The sequence below is a fragment of the Bufo gargarizans genome, chromosome 3 (genome assembly GCF_014858855.1).
Source record: "Bufo gargarizans isolate SCDJY-AF-19 chromosome 3, ASM1485885v1, whole genome shotgun sequence".
NCBI lineage: Eukaryota > Metazoa > Chordata > Amphibia > Anura > Bufonidae > Bufo > Bufo gargarizans.
The window spans coordinates 56124785-56143010 of NC_058082.1; the positions used below are offsets into that span (position 1 = coordinate 56124785).

Sequence of the window (18226 nt, forward strand, 5' to 3'; positions counted from 1 at the left end):
GTCGCAGCCCTGACTGTCTCTATGAGAGGTTTCGGAGTCCTGACTGTCTCTATGAGAGGTGTCGCAGTCCTGACTGTCTCTATTAGAGTTGTTGCAGCCCTGACTGTCTCTATGAGGTGTCGCAGTCCTGGCTGTCTCTATGAGAGGTGTCGCAGTCCTGGCTGTCTCTATGAGAGTTGTCGCACTCCTGGCTGTCTCTATGAGAGTTATCGCAGTCCTGGCCGTCTCTTCAGGGCACTGCGCGCTCCCTCCTCCCGGCGCGATGACGACTCTAGTCTTTACCGCTAGTTGCACGGACCTCCTGTAGGTGGCGCTGTGCTCGCCCCGCCGCTTTATATCAGGCGCTGGCAGGCCCACTGACGTCATTGTGTGGGCGGGCAGTGCAGGTGCTGAGCTGTGCGGGGTTGTGGCAGGTGCGGGGTTGATTGCGATAGTCTATCACACAGCCCGGGAGCGGTGACTACAAGCCAGCGGGACTGAGGCAGAGTGCGGTGAGCCGGCTGACAGAGGTAAGCCTCCATTATGTGCGGTAACTGGGTCATTGCTGCGAACCCCGCGGTATCAGCAGATATTGCGGGACAAAGGTTGATGCCAGGTAACTTTCCGTCCATTGGGCGTCTCTGGCGGGAGCTCTGCTCTTCTGGGACTTGTAGTGCACCCTCCCTAATAGACTTACTGTTGTCATGCATACCCATGCTAGAAGTACCAGTGGTATAACCGCTGCTTGTGAACTGCGCCATATGTATGCCCGTCATTTACCAGCCCTTGCAGCTTCCAGTTATTACAGTGGTTGGCATGTTGTATTGTGTGTGCCCACAGGGTGGACCATCTAATACAGGAGCCTTGGTGGTGCTTTATGGCCCATGTCAGCAAATGGAGTAATTCTAAGCTGCCAGCTGCTATAGGTTCTCCTAAACCTCCACTAGAGCGGTATCCTGGGCATCTGATGGAGCGCTGTTCACATGCTGCAGATGTCTGCGGACTGTTCCTCCCCAAATCCTCCGTCGCCTGTAGATTTCCTCATTGATCTGCAAAATATATGCATGAAACGATCATCCTTGCCTGAAGATCTGCGCCACCTCCTAAAATCCGCTCCTGTTCCCATGACTGCAGCGTGTGAACGGCGCCGTCTAGCAGGAGAGCGGATAGTCGCCGTCTTCATCCTTATCGTTAGTCTCTGCTCAGAGTCCTGTCCGTCTGACCCCGTCAGGCGGAAGCTTCTCAATTACCTTTGGATTTTGCTCACCTGATCCTGTGTCTCCGTGTCTTTTAGGCGCCATGCGCACACCATGGATTTCAGTCTGCCAACAACGGATTCGCAGATGCATTTCATATTTTCTCACTGCAATATTCTCGACCACTATGCGGGCCAGACTAGGACAATGTTCTGTGATTTGTGGATCTGTGTGCGTGGCCCCATAGAAACGAATGGGTCAGTGCGCGATCCACAAAAAAAGCAGAAGGCATGCGGACTATGGTTGTGTATTAAAAACACTAATTTTGTAACGTGATATTACAGCCAGTTTCTGGCATGGGCTCCTGCCATACACACAGAATACAGGCTGCTGTAGATGGAACGTTAACGGGGTTGTCTGGATTGGGCATCCCTTTATGGTACTCTAGGTCCCCTGACCAAACCAACCAAAAGTAATGAACCACACGTCATCTAAATAATCTACATTATTGTAATCAGTACAAAATATCTGTCATGATAAAAACCAGGGGGGAACCAGAGTTCCCCGACGTATGTTTCGCCTTGCTTTTTCAAAGGGGCTTGTCCCTCTGAGCTATACCCCAGCTGTTTATATATGTATAGCTCAGAGGGACACGCCCCTTTGAAAAAGCAAGGCGAAACGTACGTTGGGGAATTCTGGTCCCCCCCCCCCCCCTCCTGGATTTTGGGTTAGTATGTTACTAATATTATGTGGTTGATATTTTGAATTGCTTATGCCCTTTGAATAGCACTCCGCCAAAAAACCTGGAACGTACACGGAAAGAAAATACGTTTGTGTGCATGAGGCCTTATATTGTATCCCGAAGTAAACGTTGCTCAGACTTAGAGGTGGTGGGGGTTAGTATTTGGGCACATCCCCTCCATGGCCTCACAATGCCCCCTTGGTGGCGACTAAACCACACGGCTCATTTTGTACATAGAACGTCTATTATCCCCATGATAACTAGTTAAAGGTGTTGTCTCATCTAAGACAAGGGGGCATATCGCTAAGATCTGCCCCCATTGTCTGATGGGTGCGGGTCCCACAGCTGGTACCTGCACTGTGTATCGAGAACAGGGTGGGGAGAGTGGTGGCTGGAGGACTCCGGTCTGGCCACCACCAAGCGTCCTCTCCATAGAAGTGAATGGGAGCGCACCGCGCATGACAGGTCACCGCTACCATTCACTTCTATAGGCCCGATGGAAATGGCTGAGCCAGTGCTCGGCTGTTTTCGGCAGCCCCCATGGAATTGATTGTAGGGTGCATGCGCAGGCGCCCTCCACCACTTTCAGAGCTCTGTTTAGGTATTGGGGGCATATCCTAGCGATATGCCCCCTCTGTCTCAGATGAGACTGCCCCTTTAAATGTATTGGGGCACAGTTTATGGTATAAATGCATGTTGCATATTTTTCAGGTTTCTTTGTTATAGATCTGGCTGCCTAAAGGGGTCTTTGAAACTGATGACCTATCCAACACTGGGACCCCTTCCAATCAGCTGTTTTTGAAGGCCAGGGCGCTCTTTCTCGCTGCTTATCCTAGGCCGATGGCGTCACGACCATTGCTCACGTGGCCTAGGCTCAGCTTGACCACATTCACAGTGGTTTCTGCTGTGGCGGTACACGGGTTCACATGTCTGTTTCCGTGTTTTCAATGGGAGGTCACTGAGCCGTTCATGGGGCCAAAGAAATTTCTTGTGCGGTTTTCCACAATACGCCAAAAATGTAGACGTCCCTTCTTGGTGCGGTTACTGTGCGGACACCTCCGAAAGCCGCATCGGGAAGCGTGCTTCCGGTTTAGCTCCTTTCAGTGCCCCTGCATCAGAAACCGCAGTAGTTTCTGCCGGCGGAATTTGATGCGGTCGAAATCCCTTGTGCATCTATAATCCAGATAGTTTACGAAGCACCCGCCCTGGTGGTCGGTTGAGATTGCTGGGGTCTTCCTATGGTTTGCGGCTCCCGAGCTGTGTGTTTCAGACCTCACGTCTCGCCTACATGGTCCACACTGAATGTGGTGCCCGTCTGCTACCCTCTGATGCTGGAGCGGGCACCACCAGACCAGGCAATAGCTCTTACACCTTCTTTATGCCAAGAATGGACATTTTCCAGCCCTTTTGTGAATTGCCCTGCTTGTTTGTTCAGGCGGTGCTCTTTTTATTAGGGATTGTTTGCAGGTGGAGAAGAATGATGGTGGAGGGTGAAAGCTTTATCTCCCTGTTCCCATTTTGAGTTCCCTTTTTTTTTTTTTATCGTCTGTACAAAAAAGCCCCTCAGTCATTTTTCTAGTAACCGAGCTCCGCTAGTTTGTATTCCACCTCGCCCTTTTAGGATCCCTTAAAGGGTTTCTCCAGGTCTAGAAAAAGATGGTCACTGTCATCCTAAAACGGCATCACGCTTGTCCACAGGTTGTGTGTGGTATTACAGCTCATCACCAGACACAACCCATGGATCGGTACGTGGAGCTGTTTTTGGAGTAAAGCAGCCATCTTTTTTTTTTTAATTTTGGACATCGCCTTTAAATGGCAGTCTATTGTTACTATTTATTTCTCTAGTACTTGCTTTCCTGAAGGGTTTCTGTAAATGTTAGTATCTTTTCTGCCCTGCTGTTATAGGAGGCCACGTCTCGTTCAGTGATACATCTGGGAGTTAATGTGTGTGCGCTGATGACAAATCATCCAGGAATGAGGGCAGCCATCCTGCGCAGTGCTTATTGTGGTCACCGGCTGTGACAAGTTTGTCTGGTTTTTTAGCACTGCAGGATATTGTTACACCTTTCTGTGTGTTTAGTTCCTCGGAATTTCGGCTTCTCCAGTGGAGGCTTCTTCATGTCTTTAAGTCATTGGTAGTTATTACCCGATCACCTTGCCCTCGATAGAAAGTGATCCTGGTATTACTCATGGTTTTCTTGTTCTTCAGGGAAAGTTTGTTTTATGGGAGTTCAAGGGAGTGTCCAGGGCTTGGCACCGATGGCGGAAGTGTGGTGGACTTGCCCGAATGTTAATGATATCTAGGCTTGATATGACAGTGGTCCCTCAATTTAGGGACTTTTTACACTGGCCAAGAATCGGGAATGAATATTTGTGTGAATGCTGGTTGCCAGTCCTTGGGCCGTGTACGGCTAGGGCAACAAGGCGTACAACATATTGGGTACAACCACACTGCAACATGTCGCGTGACATTCCGGTCACAGTGGTGTTGTGCAACATATTTTATAATGCTAGTCTATGGTGTCGCACTGACACACAAATCCATTTTGGATGGGCTTTTTGTGAATGTCGCAGTGTGACACCATAAAATATTTAAAAGAAGAAAAACTGCTACTTTACTGAGAGAGTAGTGGATGCATGGAATAGCCTTCCTGCAGAAGTGGTAGCTGCAAATACAGTGGAGGAGTTTAAGCATGCATGGGATAGGCATAAGGCCATCCTTCATATAAGATAGGGCCAGGGGCTATCCATAGTATTCAGTATATTGGGCAGACTAGATGGGCCAAATGGTTCTTATCTGCCGACACATTCTATGTTTCTAGACTAGAATTATAAAATATTTTGCACAACATTAGTGACAGTGGTGCAACAAATGTTGTGTATCCCTAGCCCTGTGTTTGTAAAACTATGACTCCTAAGATGTACACTAGCTTGGCTGTTCTCAGAACTACATAGAAATGAATGGAGCATGCTGGGAGTTGTAGTTTCACCATAGGCAGTGTGAATCGGGGACAAGGTATTATAATACCAATCATTTGCCATTCGCTATGTATTGAGCCGTGTGAAAGCCACTTTAAAGAGAATGTGTCATCAGAAAATGACCTATTGTTAAAGGGGTATTCCTGTAAAAGATTATCCTAAGAATAGGTAATCATTATCAGATCAGTGGGGGTCCAAGTCCCGGCATCCCCGCCAATCGGCTGTTTCATGGAGCTGTTGTGCTCATCGGAGCTCTGGGGCGAGATGCTGCTGCCGGCAGCTTTTTGAGGACAGCGCTGTAGATCCTATAGTGGCTATTCTTGGTATTGACTTAAATGGGGCTGAGCTGCAACTAGACCATGTGACCAATGTACAGTGATGTCACTGGCCTAGGAAGAGGCTGCAGTGTTTAAGGCCTTGTCTAACAGCTGATTGGTGGTGGGGTCCCGGGAGCAACCCCCCCAGATCTGATACTGATGACCTATTCTGAGGATAAGTCAAAAAATATATTCCTGGATAACCCCCCTTTAAACATAATTTCTTAGAACATATGATTTTTATTTTTTATTTATTTGTCCATATCACCATTTTATATTTTAAAAAAATGGAATAAATAAATCATGCTGTTTTTCACACTGCCTACAAAGACTACTTTCACACTTGCCTTTTTGCTGCATCCGGCAGGGCTCGGGGAAAAAACACTTCCATTACTGATAATACAACCGTCTGCATCCGTTATGAACAGATCCGGTTGTATTATCTTTAACCTAGCCAAGACTGATCCGTCATGAACCCCACTGAAAGTCAATAGATCCATTTTCTATTGTCATAGTGTCAGTTAAACGGATCCGTCCCATTGACTTGCATTGTGGGTCATGACAGATCCGTTTTGCTCCGCAGCCCATAACGGAAAGAAAACTGCAGCATACTGCGGTTTGCTCTCTGGTATGAGAACGGAATGCATTTTGGAGCTCTCCGTTCTATTCAGTTGCGTTTTGTCCCCATTGACAATGAATAGGGACAAAACAGAAGGGTTTTTTTTTTTTTTTTTTTTTTTTTTTTTTTTTCCCCCCCCCCTCTCTCCCCATGACAGATCTCAATAACAGAAAATAGTAACGCTAGTGTGAAAGTAGCCTAAGCCTAATATGTTGAGACTTCCTCAACATATTAAGGTAACTTTCCAGTAGCCATCACATTATCATCACAGGCAGGATTAGAAGATCACCTCTTTATAGATAAGACACACTGGATCCACCATTCACAATAGGTGATTGTTAGAGCTTGTCTATTCTTTCCTTGTAGAATGACCTCTGCACAGGTCAGAGATGCCTAGAAAACTCCCATAGAAGTCCATGAGGTCTCCTTCAGTCTATTGTTTGCAGCCCATCTGGCTGCTTTCGAAGAACCGAAAGTCTTGACATATTTTAGGACTAGTGGCCAGTGTGCAAACTACTTTTTTTATTTTTCTCCTAACCCCTTTACGACTTGTGCCACACATGGGCAGCACAAGTCGTTGCTTTAAAGATGGCGCATGCTCGGGACCTCATAACACTGATCAGGAACATTTATCCCGCAGATGCTGTGGTTAGTTGCGACTGCGGCGCCTGAGTTGTCTTTTTGTGGGAGCCCAGTGCTCCCAAAGCCCAACCGGCATTTTTGCAATCTATGGGAGAAGTGATCAGACTGTCGCATGTTAAAGGGCATCTATCCGCAGACTTCGTACCTATGACACTGGATGACCTGTTATATGTGCACTTGGCAGCTGAAGTAGTCTGTTGGTTGTTCATATGTGCCCACATTGCTGAGAAAGATATGTTTTATTATATGCAACGGGGGCGTTGCCATTACACCTAGAGGCTCTGCTCTCTCTGCAGCTGCGGCACCCTTTCCACTTTGATTTGCAGGGCCAGGCAGTGAAAACATGAAGGGGTTAAATATAGTTTTTTTTTTTTTTTTTATTAAAAAAAAATTAATGTTAAACTGTTTAGCATTTTCTGAATACACTTTCCCTTTAATTGAGCAGTGATCGAATGGTACATTGTTCAGAAGCATATTTTACTGGCCTGGCATTGGCTCGTGTAACTTGACCCTCACAATGGCCTCAGGTTACATTTTCAGCAGTGCGCTTTTCCTAGGACAGTGCAACTTGAAACCACATTCAATATACAATATCAGACTGTGCCGATCTGCAGTATGTGTGACCAGGGAGTCCAGCCAATCGGCATGGACATTTCACCGGTAAAACACCTAGTGCATGCGTGGATTGGCTGCTCCTGTAGAGATCACTTTTCAGTAGTCATCTCATTATCATCATGCATCTACGTCGCCTATAATGGACAAGATGGAGCTGTTTTGTACTGCATAAGTCAGAGCATGACCACAACAATCCCATAAATCAAATATGCATCTCATATGGCTGCTGAAAAGAATCTCTAAATCCTGTTAAACTCCTGCCAAAAATGTTATACTCTGACCTGTTTAGAAAGGTACATGATGTAATCTTCTTACCAGTAACTGTATTTGTGAGTTATCCCCTCCCTTCTGATCCTCAGCTGTGTCATGTGACCAGCAATCAGACTCTCCAACTGATACAGCATCTTATGTATGCATAGGAATCAGTTTCTCTATGTACCCCTATGGGAGCCTCACTCTGTCTTGGGCCTCATGCACATGACCGTGCCATTTTTTGCGGTCCGCAAACCGCGGCTCGGATGCGGACCCAAACAACGGTCGTGTGCATGAGGCCTTATAGGAATGAATAGAGAAGTAACTGACTTCCTGTCCTGTGTCAGTTGGAGATCAGGGAGTTGGTCACATGACATCCCTTTCTAGCAGGTCAGAGAATAAACATTTTGCTGGGAGTTCTACTTTAAAGGGGTAAAGTAATTAGTACTTTATTATAAATAAATTCCCAAATATCTGGGGAGCATTCAGGAGAAATAAAATGGCCGCCGTCCTATTAGTACACACAAAACCTGTCCTAATCAAACAGGAGAACAGGTTACTTCAGAGCTGCCTCATCCTCCTCTCTGCTCTGCTTGTCGGGGGTTATGGTCCTGAATACAGTTTCAAAGTAAAAAGTCACTACCTTTGTTGAGATGTTCTCAAGAAGTCCATTCAGTGGCGGTGCCAGTGGTGTCTGTCGGTGTTATTTCTCACCCAGCATGCAACGTTTCGACTCCAGTGAGTATTTATCAAGCACTAGAGTCGAAACGTTACATGCTGGGTTAGAATTAAACACAGAAACTACATTGAGAAGTTTGAGTGCTACTTTTTTTTTTTTTTTTTTCCCCTGAATATTGTTTTAATATGGTCTTCAGCTGAATCTCTGCAGGAATGGAGCTCCTGAGGAGACATGAAGAACAGAGAGAAGGTGGGAAAGTGGCGGTGTCCTGTGTGATTAGGACAGGTTTTGTTTGCAGTAATAGGACGGCGGCCATTTTATTTCTCCTAATGATTGCTCCCCAGACAAAATGAGCCATTATAACTAATGAAAGGTATTTGGGGAATATATTTATAATGTCTGCAATCGGAAAATAAAAACAAGAGAATTTGTCACTTGTGATTAACTGGTTTCACATCTGCAATAAGAAATCTGGCAGGCTGATTATCTGCCGGAACTAGTTTGTCGGATCCGGCCCAGCCAGATACCTCCTGCGGTTACCACTAGAGCCCATTGACTATAATGTCCAGGCATCATGTAGTTTCCGGCATGAGCATCAGGTTTCAGCCAGACAAAAAACAGTGCGTGCATCAAAACCCAGCGTTCACCCCAGAATCCGGCCGGATCACATTAGTCAGTGGGGTCTGGCGATGCACTGCCCTGTCTGGCAATGTCGCCGTACAGCCTGCCAGATACCTTGCCTAGGGTTGCATCGGGTATCGAACTTTTGATACCCAATTGATTCTTTTGTACCCGTATCAATAGAATACCGGTATTTACTATTTTCAGATACTAGGCTGCACTACTGCGATCAGCTGAACAGTGTGCCGCACCTGAGGGATTAATTGACAGGGAATTGCCATGCCCTCGCTGCGCCCTGTCAGAGGCCGGGTATGTGATGCCGCAGCCTACATTTGTATATAAGGGTTAATCGCATGCATTGGTGGCGCAGTGGCCTTCCCCCTCCAGTATTATCTTCATTGGTGGCCACAGGCGCTCCCCTACCATTCATTTGTGGCAGTTCCGATCGGAGCCCCAGCAGTGAAATCGCGGGGCTCTGTTTACCATGGCAGCCAGGACGGTACTGAAGCCCTGGCTACCATGGTAAGCCCCCTACTGCTTTGTGCACAGGGCAGCAGGGAGAGTAAAGTCCTATTTACCCTAATAGACTCTATCGGGGTGAATGGGACAAGGGATCAAAAGATCCCAGTTTCTAGCCCCATAAGGGGGCTAATGGTTATTTTAAGAAAAGTTGGAAAAAAAAACACCTGTTGGATCCAGTAAAAATGCTAGTGTGAAAGTGGCCTTAAGGAGGCACTCCCATGCAGGGTTTCTGACTGACGGACAGGATGCCGTGTGCCGGAGTGGCCTGCCGGATCTCCAATAGAGATGTGAAGGAAGCCGATGTTTGTTAGACATTTGTGTATACCAGCACATTTACAGAATGGGGGAGGGGGTTTGGGAGCCTCTTTAATGAGCAGCATTATGGAAGAGAACTGGAGGAGAGTATATAAGTATTGTGTCTACCATGAGAAAAGGGGACGTGGGCAGAGACCCTACCATGACTACGGAAGAAAATGAAGGTAGAGGCACTCGTAGCCAGCGGCGCTGCAGTGACTACCGGGGAAATGGTAGTGAAAAGCTCTACTGTTGACGAAGGGGCTTTTAGCGTATACTTTCCTACTACACATGTGCCCTCTGGCATCAAGTGCCCCTGTGCGTCTGGGCTTCTCATGAGTAAACCCTGTACTGTAGGTAGGTATGTTTTTCAGAAACCAGATTGTGTGACAAGTGACTGCTGGCCTCACCCCCACTAGTGCCAGCAGAGCATTGTGCAAGACGCCCTTCTCCTCCTCTATAAATAAATATATAACTTGCTGAAATCGCAGTTAGCAAAACCCTTCTGCTTTGTGACATTTTAACTTTTCCTGCAAGATTAATATTAATCTTTTTTCCACCCTAGGTTTAAGATGAACACTTCTGGGTTTAAAAGGGGTCAGTGGGCCTCCCAGTCCCTCCGAGTAACGGCCAGAGAGCTGTCTCTCGTGAAGCCGAAGAATGCGGCCATAATGGAACGTTTCTCCAAGTAAGTTTTATTACCCCCTTTTTAGTTTTTTATTTTCTATTTGTGCAGCGCTACATTGTTACAATTAACTCTTGTGCTATACACCGTGTTCCCACCAATGCTGAATTGAGAACCGGAGGCCTTTCTGAATCCTCAAACGCATTCTGCTGAGGCCTCTGTGAATGGAGGGGCTGAGTTCTCATGAATATTAATATGGTCTGTAAAATGGCCGCTTCCGGTTAGGTGTGTCTTAATTAAATCTTCTATTGGGTCAGACTCCATCCTCTTGCCATAGGACTATTGCAACGTGGCAGCTTTAGAGATTCATCATCAACAAGTAATGATTGTGTAGGTGGTTGCATTGCTCACGTAACAGGACAGGCACCAATAATCCAATTTTTTTTTTTATTCCAAACAAATTTTCCAACGCAGAATTCGGTGTAAATTGCATGTGGTCTGCAGCTTCTTTTCAACTGTGTTGGCTATTTTTGTTTTTTTATTTGTCCGGAGTTCTGTGAATCTTAGACCTAAGTCTAGTCATGAGACTTCAGTGTAAAAGCAAATCGCAGGGAAATGGCCCACCTCTTCCCTAATGTAACTTTCATCGTCCTTTTAGATAGAACTGCTTTCTACCACTTATACCTTGTTGGAAAGGTGACAACCTGTATGACTGTCATCACATCTGCCAAAGGTGCGGTCACCCAGCTTTCCTAGCCTTCAGCAATGATAAGAGCGTTGCAACATTAGACATGTTTACATTTTGGGAACCCTATGACCACTCCTTCTTGGACTTGGCACAGTTTGTTGCATTGCAATACCGGGAACGTGAGTGAGAACCTAGCCATTGGTGGCACCAGCGTTTTGTCCCATGGCTGCTTGGGCTTTACTTTGTGTAATTCCCTTCTTCCCATGGAGTCCACCTTGGCGTTTTTGTGTGAGCTGGGTAATTTTGGTAATTTTCAGAAGACCATGGAAGCTGTATATTTAGGCTAGGTCTACACGATGACATTTGTCGCACCAATGTCGCGCAACAATTTTTATAATGGTAGTCTGTGGTGTCGCACTGCAACATGCTGTGCGACAGTCGCCGAAAAATTCATCTCAAATGGATTTTTTGCTACTGTCGCATGTTGCAGGGTGACACCACAGACTAACATTATAAAAATTGTCGCGCGACATTGGTGCGACTAATGTCGTCATGTAGACCTAGCCTTAGTGCTGTAATGGGATCAGGTCCAGCCCTGTGTAATTAGGAAAACCTTTACCAAAGCTTTTCCCCCCCCCCTCCTTATTGCAAAAGTCCGGATCTGATCCCGTTCTTGGCACTAATTCCTGGACGGCAGATTACAGTATTCTGCAGACGATCTGTGCACAGGTGCTGATTCAGTTACTGATAAACTGTCCCCATGTATACGTAGACATGTAACATCTTGCCCTGAACCCTCCTGGGAACATTAGTCAGGTTCTTCCAGAAAAATCTACGCACCCTTCCCTGTTTATAGGAAGCTGCACCTATTCCTGTCGTCAGAAGCTTCTTAATGTTACTGGACTGTAACTGGATTAGATTGCCAAGTAGAAAACACATTCTTGTACTGTAATGCCAGGTCTAAACCTGCCATACTTCTACATAATAGCGCTAGGTTTTGGTATAATATGGCCTGCATGATGACTACTCCGCTACTGAGTGCTTTCTTGTTGTTTTTGGGTGCTGTTTAAGTGGAATTTTGTGTACTTTCGGTCCCCTTACGATCCACTTCAGACATTGATTTCAAAACCCAACCTGCGTTAGGACGCCCCTTACCCATTTGAGTTCTAATCTAGTCGGAGGCCTCACTTATGCTGTGCCATTGCCATGTATGCAGTGCACATTGACCTGTTCAGCTAAGGGTATGTTTGTATCTGCCGCATGTCTGATCCGGCAACAAAATTCCTTATGTCAGCCAGACCAACGTTTTTGTCCTGCCAAAACCCAGCATTTATGCTGTAAAGTGGCCAGATCACCGCCGGACCACCTTATAGTCAAATGGGATATGGCGACATCCAGTAGGCTTCTCTGTGCCGGTAAAGCCTGCCGGAACTGCTACCGCAGATGCAATCGTACTCTTGGGCTGGGTTCACACCTGAGCGTTCTGAAAGGAGCGCTCTGTATGCGCGATTGTACCGGCGTTTGCAATCGTGCATACAGAGACAAGCGAACGCCCATTGTCGCGTGTTCCTGAAAGTCTATGTACGGCAATGTGCGACAAGACGCCCCAAAGAAGCTCATGTACTATTTGGGGCGTCGGGCGTTTTTACAGCGCGATTGTACGCGCTGTAAAACGCCCAGGTGAGAACAATTCCCATAGGGAATCATTGGTTTCTCCTTGTGCGTTTTACAGCACGTAGGCTGGTTTCACACGAGCGTGACGGATTAGGTCCAGATGCGTTCAGGGTGCGTTCAGTGAAACTCGCACTTGCAAGCAAGTTCAGTCAGTTTTGTCTGCGATTGTGTTTAGTTGTTCAGTTTTTTCAGCGCAGGTGCAATACATTTTGATGCGTTTTTCACGCGCGTGATAAACTGAAGGTTTACAAAAAACATCTCTTAGCAACCATCAGTGAAAAACGCATCGCACCCGCACTTGCTTGCGGATGCAATGCGTTTTTCACGCAGCCCCATTCACTTCTATTGGGCCAGGGCTGCGTGAAAAACGCAGAATATAGAACATGCTGTGATTTTTCACGCAACGCACACCTGATGCGTGAAAAACAACGCTCATGTACACAGACCCATTGAAATGAATGGGTCAGGATTTAGTGCAGGTGCTATGCATTCACGTCACGCATTGCACCCGCGCGGAAAACTCGCTGGTGTAAAAGGGATCTTGGTGTTTTGCGTTCAGGGTAAAGTTGCTGGAGCTCCCGTGCTAGCAGAACACGCGACACATTCCATGATTTATGAGGCTGCACATTTATTTTCCCCCATTACGGTTTCACTTGGCCAGGTAATGCCGGTTCTAACCTCCTGTTATACTGGTTAATTATTCTGTGACCTTCTCACTAAGGTTACCTATTGCTCTCTCCATAATGTGCACAATATCTTTAGGGGGGGGGGGGGGGTAAAGGCAAACCTTCTATAGCACAGTTATAGGATATTGCTGACATTTACTAAGTCTACCCTAGAGATGATTGACCATATTGTATGAGGGAGCAGAACAAAGAAAAAGCTAGACCGCATCTGCCTTAGGCTTCATGCACACACCCATGCTGTGTCGTGCGGTCCGCAAATTGCCATTCTGAAATTAATGGAATAGGCAGCCATGATAGAAATGCCTTTTCTTGTCCGCAAAACAGACAGGAAGACAGGAATCGGACGTGTGTGTGTTTTTTTTTTTTTTTTTTCAGCTTCAAGGGGTTATTCCATGATTAATGTAAAATATGAAAATTATCATAATCTAGTTTGACATCCTCTAGAACCAGCCCTGTACCTCACATGGGTCCAGAGAGCTCGCCATTTATTGCTCTGCTAGATTTATATCAAGCTGGCAGCTTAGGAGAGGGTGTCTTTATTCAGAGGGCGTGTCCTGTCTGCTGCAGCTGGTGGCAATTAAAGGATGGAACTGAGCATGTGCTTCCATCTCGGTGAGCAGGACAGAGAAATTTAAAGAACAACCAGCAGGTGGCGCTATACAGAAAGGTTTAGTTGACTAAGGCCTCGTGTACACGAACATTTTTATTTTTTTTCTCCCGTATGCAGAACCATTCAGAACGCAAAAAAACAAAAGTTAATCGTGTGCATTTTGTTTCCGTATTTCCATTCCGCAAAACAATAGAACATGGCCTAACATTGTCTGCATTACGGACAAGGATAGGACTGTTCTATTAGGGTCCAGCTGTTCCGTTCTGAGAACTTGGAATGCACACGGACGTCATCCATATTTTTTGCGGACAGGAAAATGCATACGGTTGTGTGCATGAGCCCTTACTCAGTAGCTATACTAAATTTTTAATTGCATTCAGTTACAAAAGTATTGATCCTTGTGCTGGTTTGAAAACTGTAGAATTATTTTTCTTGGGACAACCCTTTTTAGGGGGTTTTCCAGAATTTTTTAATTGCTGGCCTGTCTTCATGATAATCGGTGGTAAGATGCTGCATGCCCACTAATCGGCTGTTCACAAGTAGTCCTTGAAGTACATGCTCCATCCATTGAGCAGTGCAGGAATGGCCTACCTGAGGCTCTCCAGCTGTTGTAAAACTACAACTCCCACCATGCCCTGCTGGTTGGACCATCCCTGAAGTAGTGGATGGCGGCATTTACTGCAGCGCTGCTCCTATTCATATCTGGAGCAGTACTACAGTAACCATCGCCATCTACTACAGTATGGGACAGAGCTGTGTACTCCTGCAGCTGATCAGTGGGAGTCGGGCCCCGTCACTGATCTAATATTGAGAAGCTATTCTGCGGATAGGCCATCAATATAAAAATGCTAGAAAGCCCCTTTAAAGCATGAGAGTAAAGATTCCTGCTGTATTGCATCTACTTTTTTTGCTGAATGTATGAACGCTCGTTGGCAGTGTAATACAGATTGCCTGATGAACGAACAAACGCTTATTCGTCGGGCAATTTGGTAAATCAAAAACCCTGGGACTTACCTGCTGTCACCTGCACTAGTCAAAGATACCATGAGGTCACTGTTTTCTGCCGACGGGAGGGGAATTTCACTTTAGTATACAGTGCGTGGTGTCGGCATGTACTACAGAACAATGGGAGGCTCAGATCAGCGGACTGATGATTGGGGGAAAGAGACCCTAAATAATCAAATAATTAGGTCTTCAAATAGGTTTTAAATTATAATCTATGTACAGGTTAGTCACCATTCCAACAGAATGTGACCTGTTTTCTCCAAAATAGGCTATAAATAATTAAGAAGTAAGCTCCTTTATCCGCTATTGTGTTTCTAGCGCACTATTATCGGCACCTCACATCATGTAAATCCAGCCTTAAAAAGCACCTGCCACTAGGGTTGCACCGGGTATCAAATTATTGATGGCGCAGCCTAGTATCTCAGAACATGGCGCTGCTCTTGGCGCTCATGTTCCCTCAGCAGCACAGGGGAGAAGGAAGCAGTCTCTCCCTCCCCCCTGTGCTGCTGCCACCAATGAGAGGACAGTGGCGGAGGAGGGGAGGGACTGTGGCCACTGCACCACCAATGACGATAACTCACCCATTAATTCAAATACAGCAGGCGGGTGCAGAATCGCATAGCCGGCTCCTGACCTCTGACAGCGAGCTGTGATCCGTGGCAGTTAACCGATCAGTTGCGGCACCTGGGGAGTTAACTGCCACTGACCGCAGCTCCCTGTCATAGAGGCTGGGTGCCAGCTATGTGATTCTGCAGCTGGCACCCGCTTCCTGTATTTTGTATTAAAAGTTAGTTATGTTCATTGGTAGCGCAGTGCGCCCTCACCCCCCCCCCCCCCCCAAACACCAGTATTAAATCATTGGTGGCGTAGTGTGCCCCCAACCTCCCCACAATATTAAAATCATTGGTGGCAGAGGCCACAGGGTCATCTCCCCCCTACTCTTCATTGGTGGTGCAGTGGCAAGATCGGAGCCCAAGCAGTGTAATTGCGGTGCTCCGATCAGTTACCACGATCAGTTACCATGGCAGCTAGGATGCTACTGAAGCCCTGTGCACACAGCAGCAGGGAATTTACAATGGCAGCCAGGGCATCAGGGAGAGTGAAAAGTCCTATTCACCCTAATGGATCTCTAAAAAAAAAAAAAAAAACATCAAAATATTAAGTATAAATCGCCCCCTTTCCTAATTTTACATTCAAAATATATTAACAATAAACATATTGCATACTGCCACGTCCAAAAAGTCCAAGCTATTATAATATATAAAAAACATCACCTGTGGTGAATGCTGTAACAGAAAAGAGAAAAATTGAGAATCGCGCAGTTTTTTATTTTTTTATTTTTTTTATTTTTATTTTTTTACTATGTCACCTTGTTCCCCCCCCCCCCCCCCCCCAAAAAAAAATAATAGGGTAGGACTGTTCGATTATGGGCCTGACGTTCCATAAAATGCGGAATGCAAGCTTTTTTTGGTATATATTTTTATCGCATGGTATCTAGTATTGCTATACTTTTTTATGGTATCGAAATCAAGTCAAAATTTTGGTATTGTATCAACCCTACCTGCCACCACAAAATGCAGTGCAATCTGCAGTCAGCAGGTTTATACAGCAGGAGGAGCTGAGCAGATTGTATATAGTTATGGGAAAAGCTTTATTAAAACGTGTCATTTATACAGTTATCTCTTTCTGACTTCAATTGTACACAGGGAAGGTGTTATGAGTGACTGATGGCATTCTCTGTGTAAGCGTTTATACAGACATCGATGTCAGTTACTGATGGCTGTACACGGGGGTGATCTCAAGTTCAGAAAGAGCAGAGAAATAAATGTGTAAATTACAAGTTTTACTGAATCTTTTTCCATAAAATTGTAGATATTAATATGCTCAGCTCCTCCTGCTCTATAGCCTGTAGATTGCATTGCATTTCGTGGTGACCTTTTAATTTCATGCTGTGTCCTCACAGAACTGGAAGCTTTCTTTTATTTTTCTTAAATTCCTGGCATAGACACAGATTTAAAGCACATGGTCTGACTTCCAAAAAACGTCACCAGCCCTGTCCACAGGTTGTGTGCGATAGTGCACCTGTTCACCATTGACTCCAGTGGAGCCAAGCTGCAATACCAGACACCACCTGTGGACTGAGGTGGTGCTGTTTTTGGAAGACTGCATCCATGTTTTTCTAATGCCAGACAACCCCTTTAAAGATAACACACACTTAGGGCAAATCATTAAATAAAGATATAGATGTTTTAACCCTGATGGTGCTGGACCTATGAAACACTTTGTGTGCTTTCTTTAGAACCCCTCAGTCAGGATGGTTTATTTTAAAGGGAACCAGTCATCATATAAATGCACTGCAGTCTGCATACAGCTTGTTATAGAGCAGAAGGAGCTGAGCAGAAATACTCAGCAATTTTGCAGTTTATTCGTTACAATCTCTGCGTTTCTGAGCTCAGTAGCGAAGTGGGTGGTCTCATTAGTGACCGAGTGTTCCCTGTTTACACACTTGTACAGGGAAAGCTGTCACTCACAAGACCTCCCTCTTGGCTACTGAGCTCAGAAAGCGCAGAGAATTTAATTAATAAAATTTAAGTTTTGCATAGTTTTCTATAAAACTGTATATCCTTCAGCTCTAGAACATTCTGCTGTCGGCAAAACAAGGTCATGAAATATTTCAGTGTTGACACTGACCACTGAGCTTCAGAACCGTTTTGTGTAGAGATCACTTTTTCGCAGTCATCTCATTATCCTCACAGCCTACAATGAAAGGGGACATTGCTGTTTCTTCATATATTCTTGTAGTACGCCTGATGAAGGGACTGGTAATGCCTCGAAAGCTAGCTATGTAACATCATTACTTCTATTTTTATTAGCCATTAAAAGGTATCAGGACCTGCAATACTCTTATTTTGTTTCTCTTAATGAGAGCACTAAACTAAACTAGTTTTCTATTGGCCAACACGGTACCAGACTTTCTTCCTTTTTTCTTTTAACCAACATATAGAAAACACTGGCTACGCTGTTTACGATAGATGTTTACGACTTACCTCCTCCCCCATCCCTGCACAAGTCACAGAGCATGCTCAAAACACTCTCTCCCGTCACATTACAGGCTCCTATGGTCCACGTGATTGCTGCATTTGACTGCTTTTAAATCTCAGGCATGATGGCTGCCCCTGTAGTCATGTACAAAAATGGAATAAAAAATAAACAGTTTAGATTTAAAAGAATATAGAAGTATTTCATTTTGATAAGTAGACAAAATGGGTGATTGTATTTCCAAAGAAATTTCAGTGCAGAATGTGTGAAAATGGCTACACGTTAATATATATTGACTTTTTTTATTTTATTTTTTTCTGTTCTGCATAGATATCAAAAAGCAGCTGAAGAAGCCAGCCAGGATAAGAAGAGAACTGTAAGTAGCCTTCTGATCAGCATATCAAAGGGGTTTTCCAGGATTTTACTACTGGTGACCTATCCT

At 45.4% G+C, this 18226-nt stretch overlaps 1 protein-coding gene across 2 annotated transcripts in view; it reads left to right on the forward strand.

The window, feature by feature from the left end:
- The first annotated feature begins 372 nt into the window (after nucleotides 1-372).
- Nucleotides 373-18226, forward strand: part of LIMA1 (LIM domain and actin binding 1) — a 53572-nt gene continuing 35718 nt past the window's right edge. For both annotated transcript variants that reach the window (XM_044284199.1, XM_044284200.1), the window contains exons 1-3: nucleotides 373-509; nucleotides 10023-10145; nucleotides 18115-18160. In XM_044284199.1, coding sequence (XP_044140134.1) covers nucleotides 10030-10145; nucleotides 18115-18160 — 162 coding nt within the window. In that variant the 5' untranslated portion in view covers nucleotides 373-509; nucleotides 10023-10029. The remainder of the gene's footprint in view (nucleotides 510-10022; nucleotides 10146-18114; nucleotides 18161-18226) is intronic.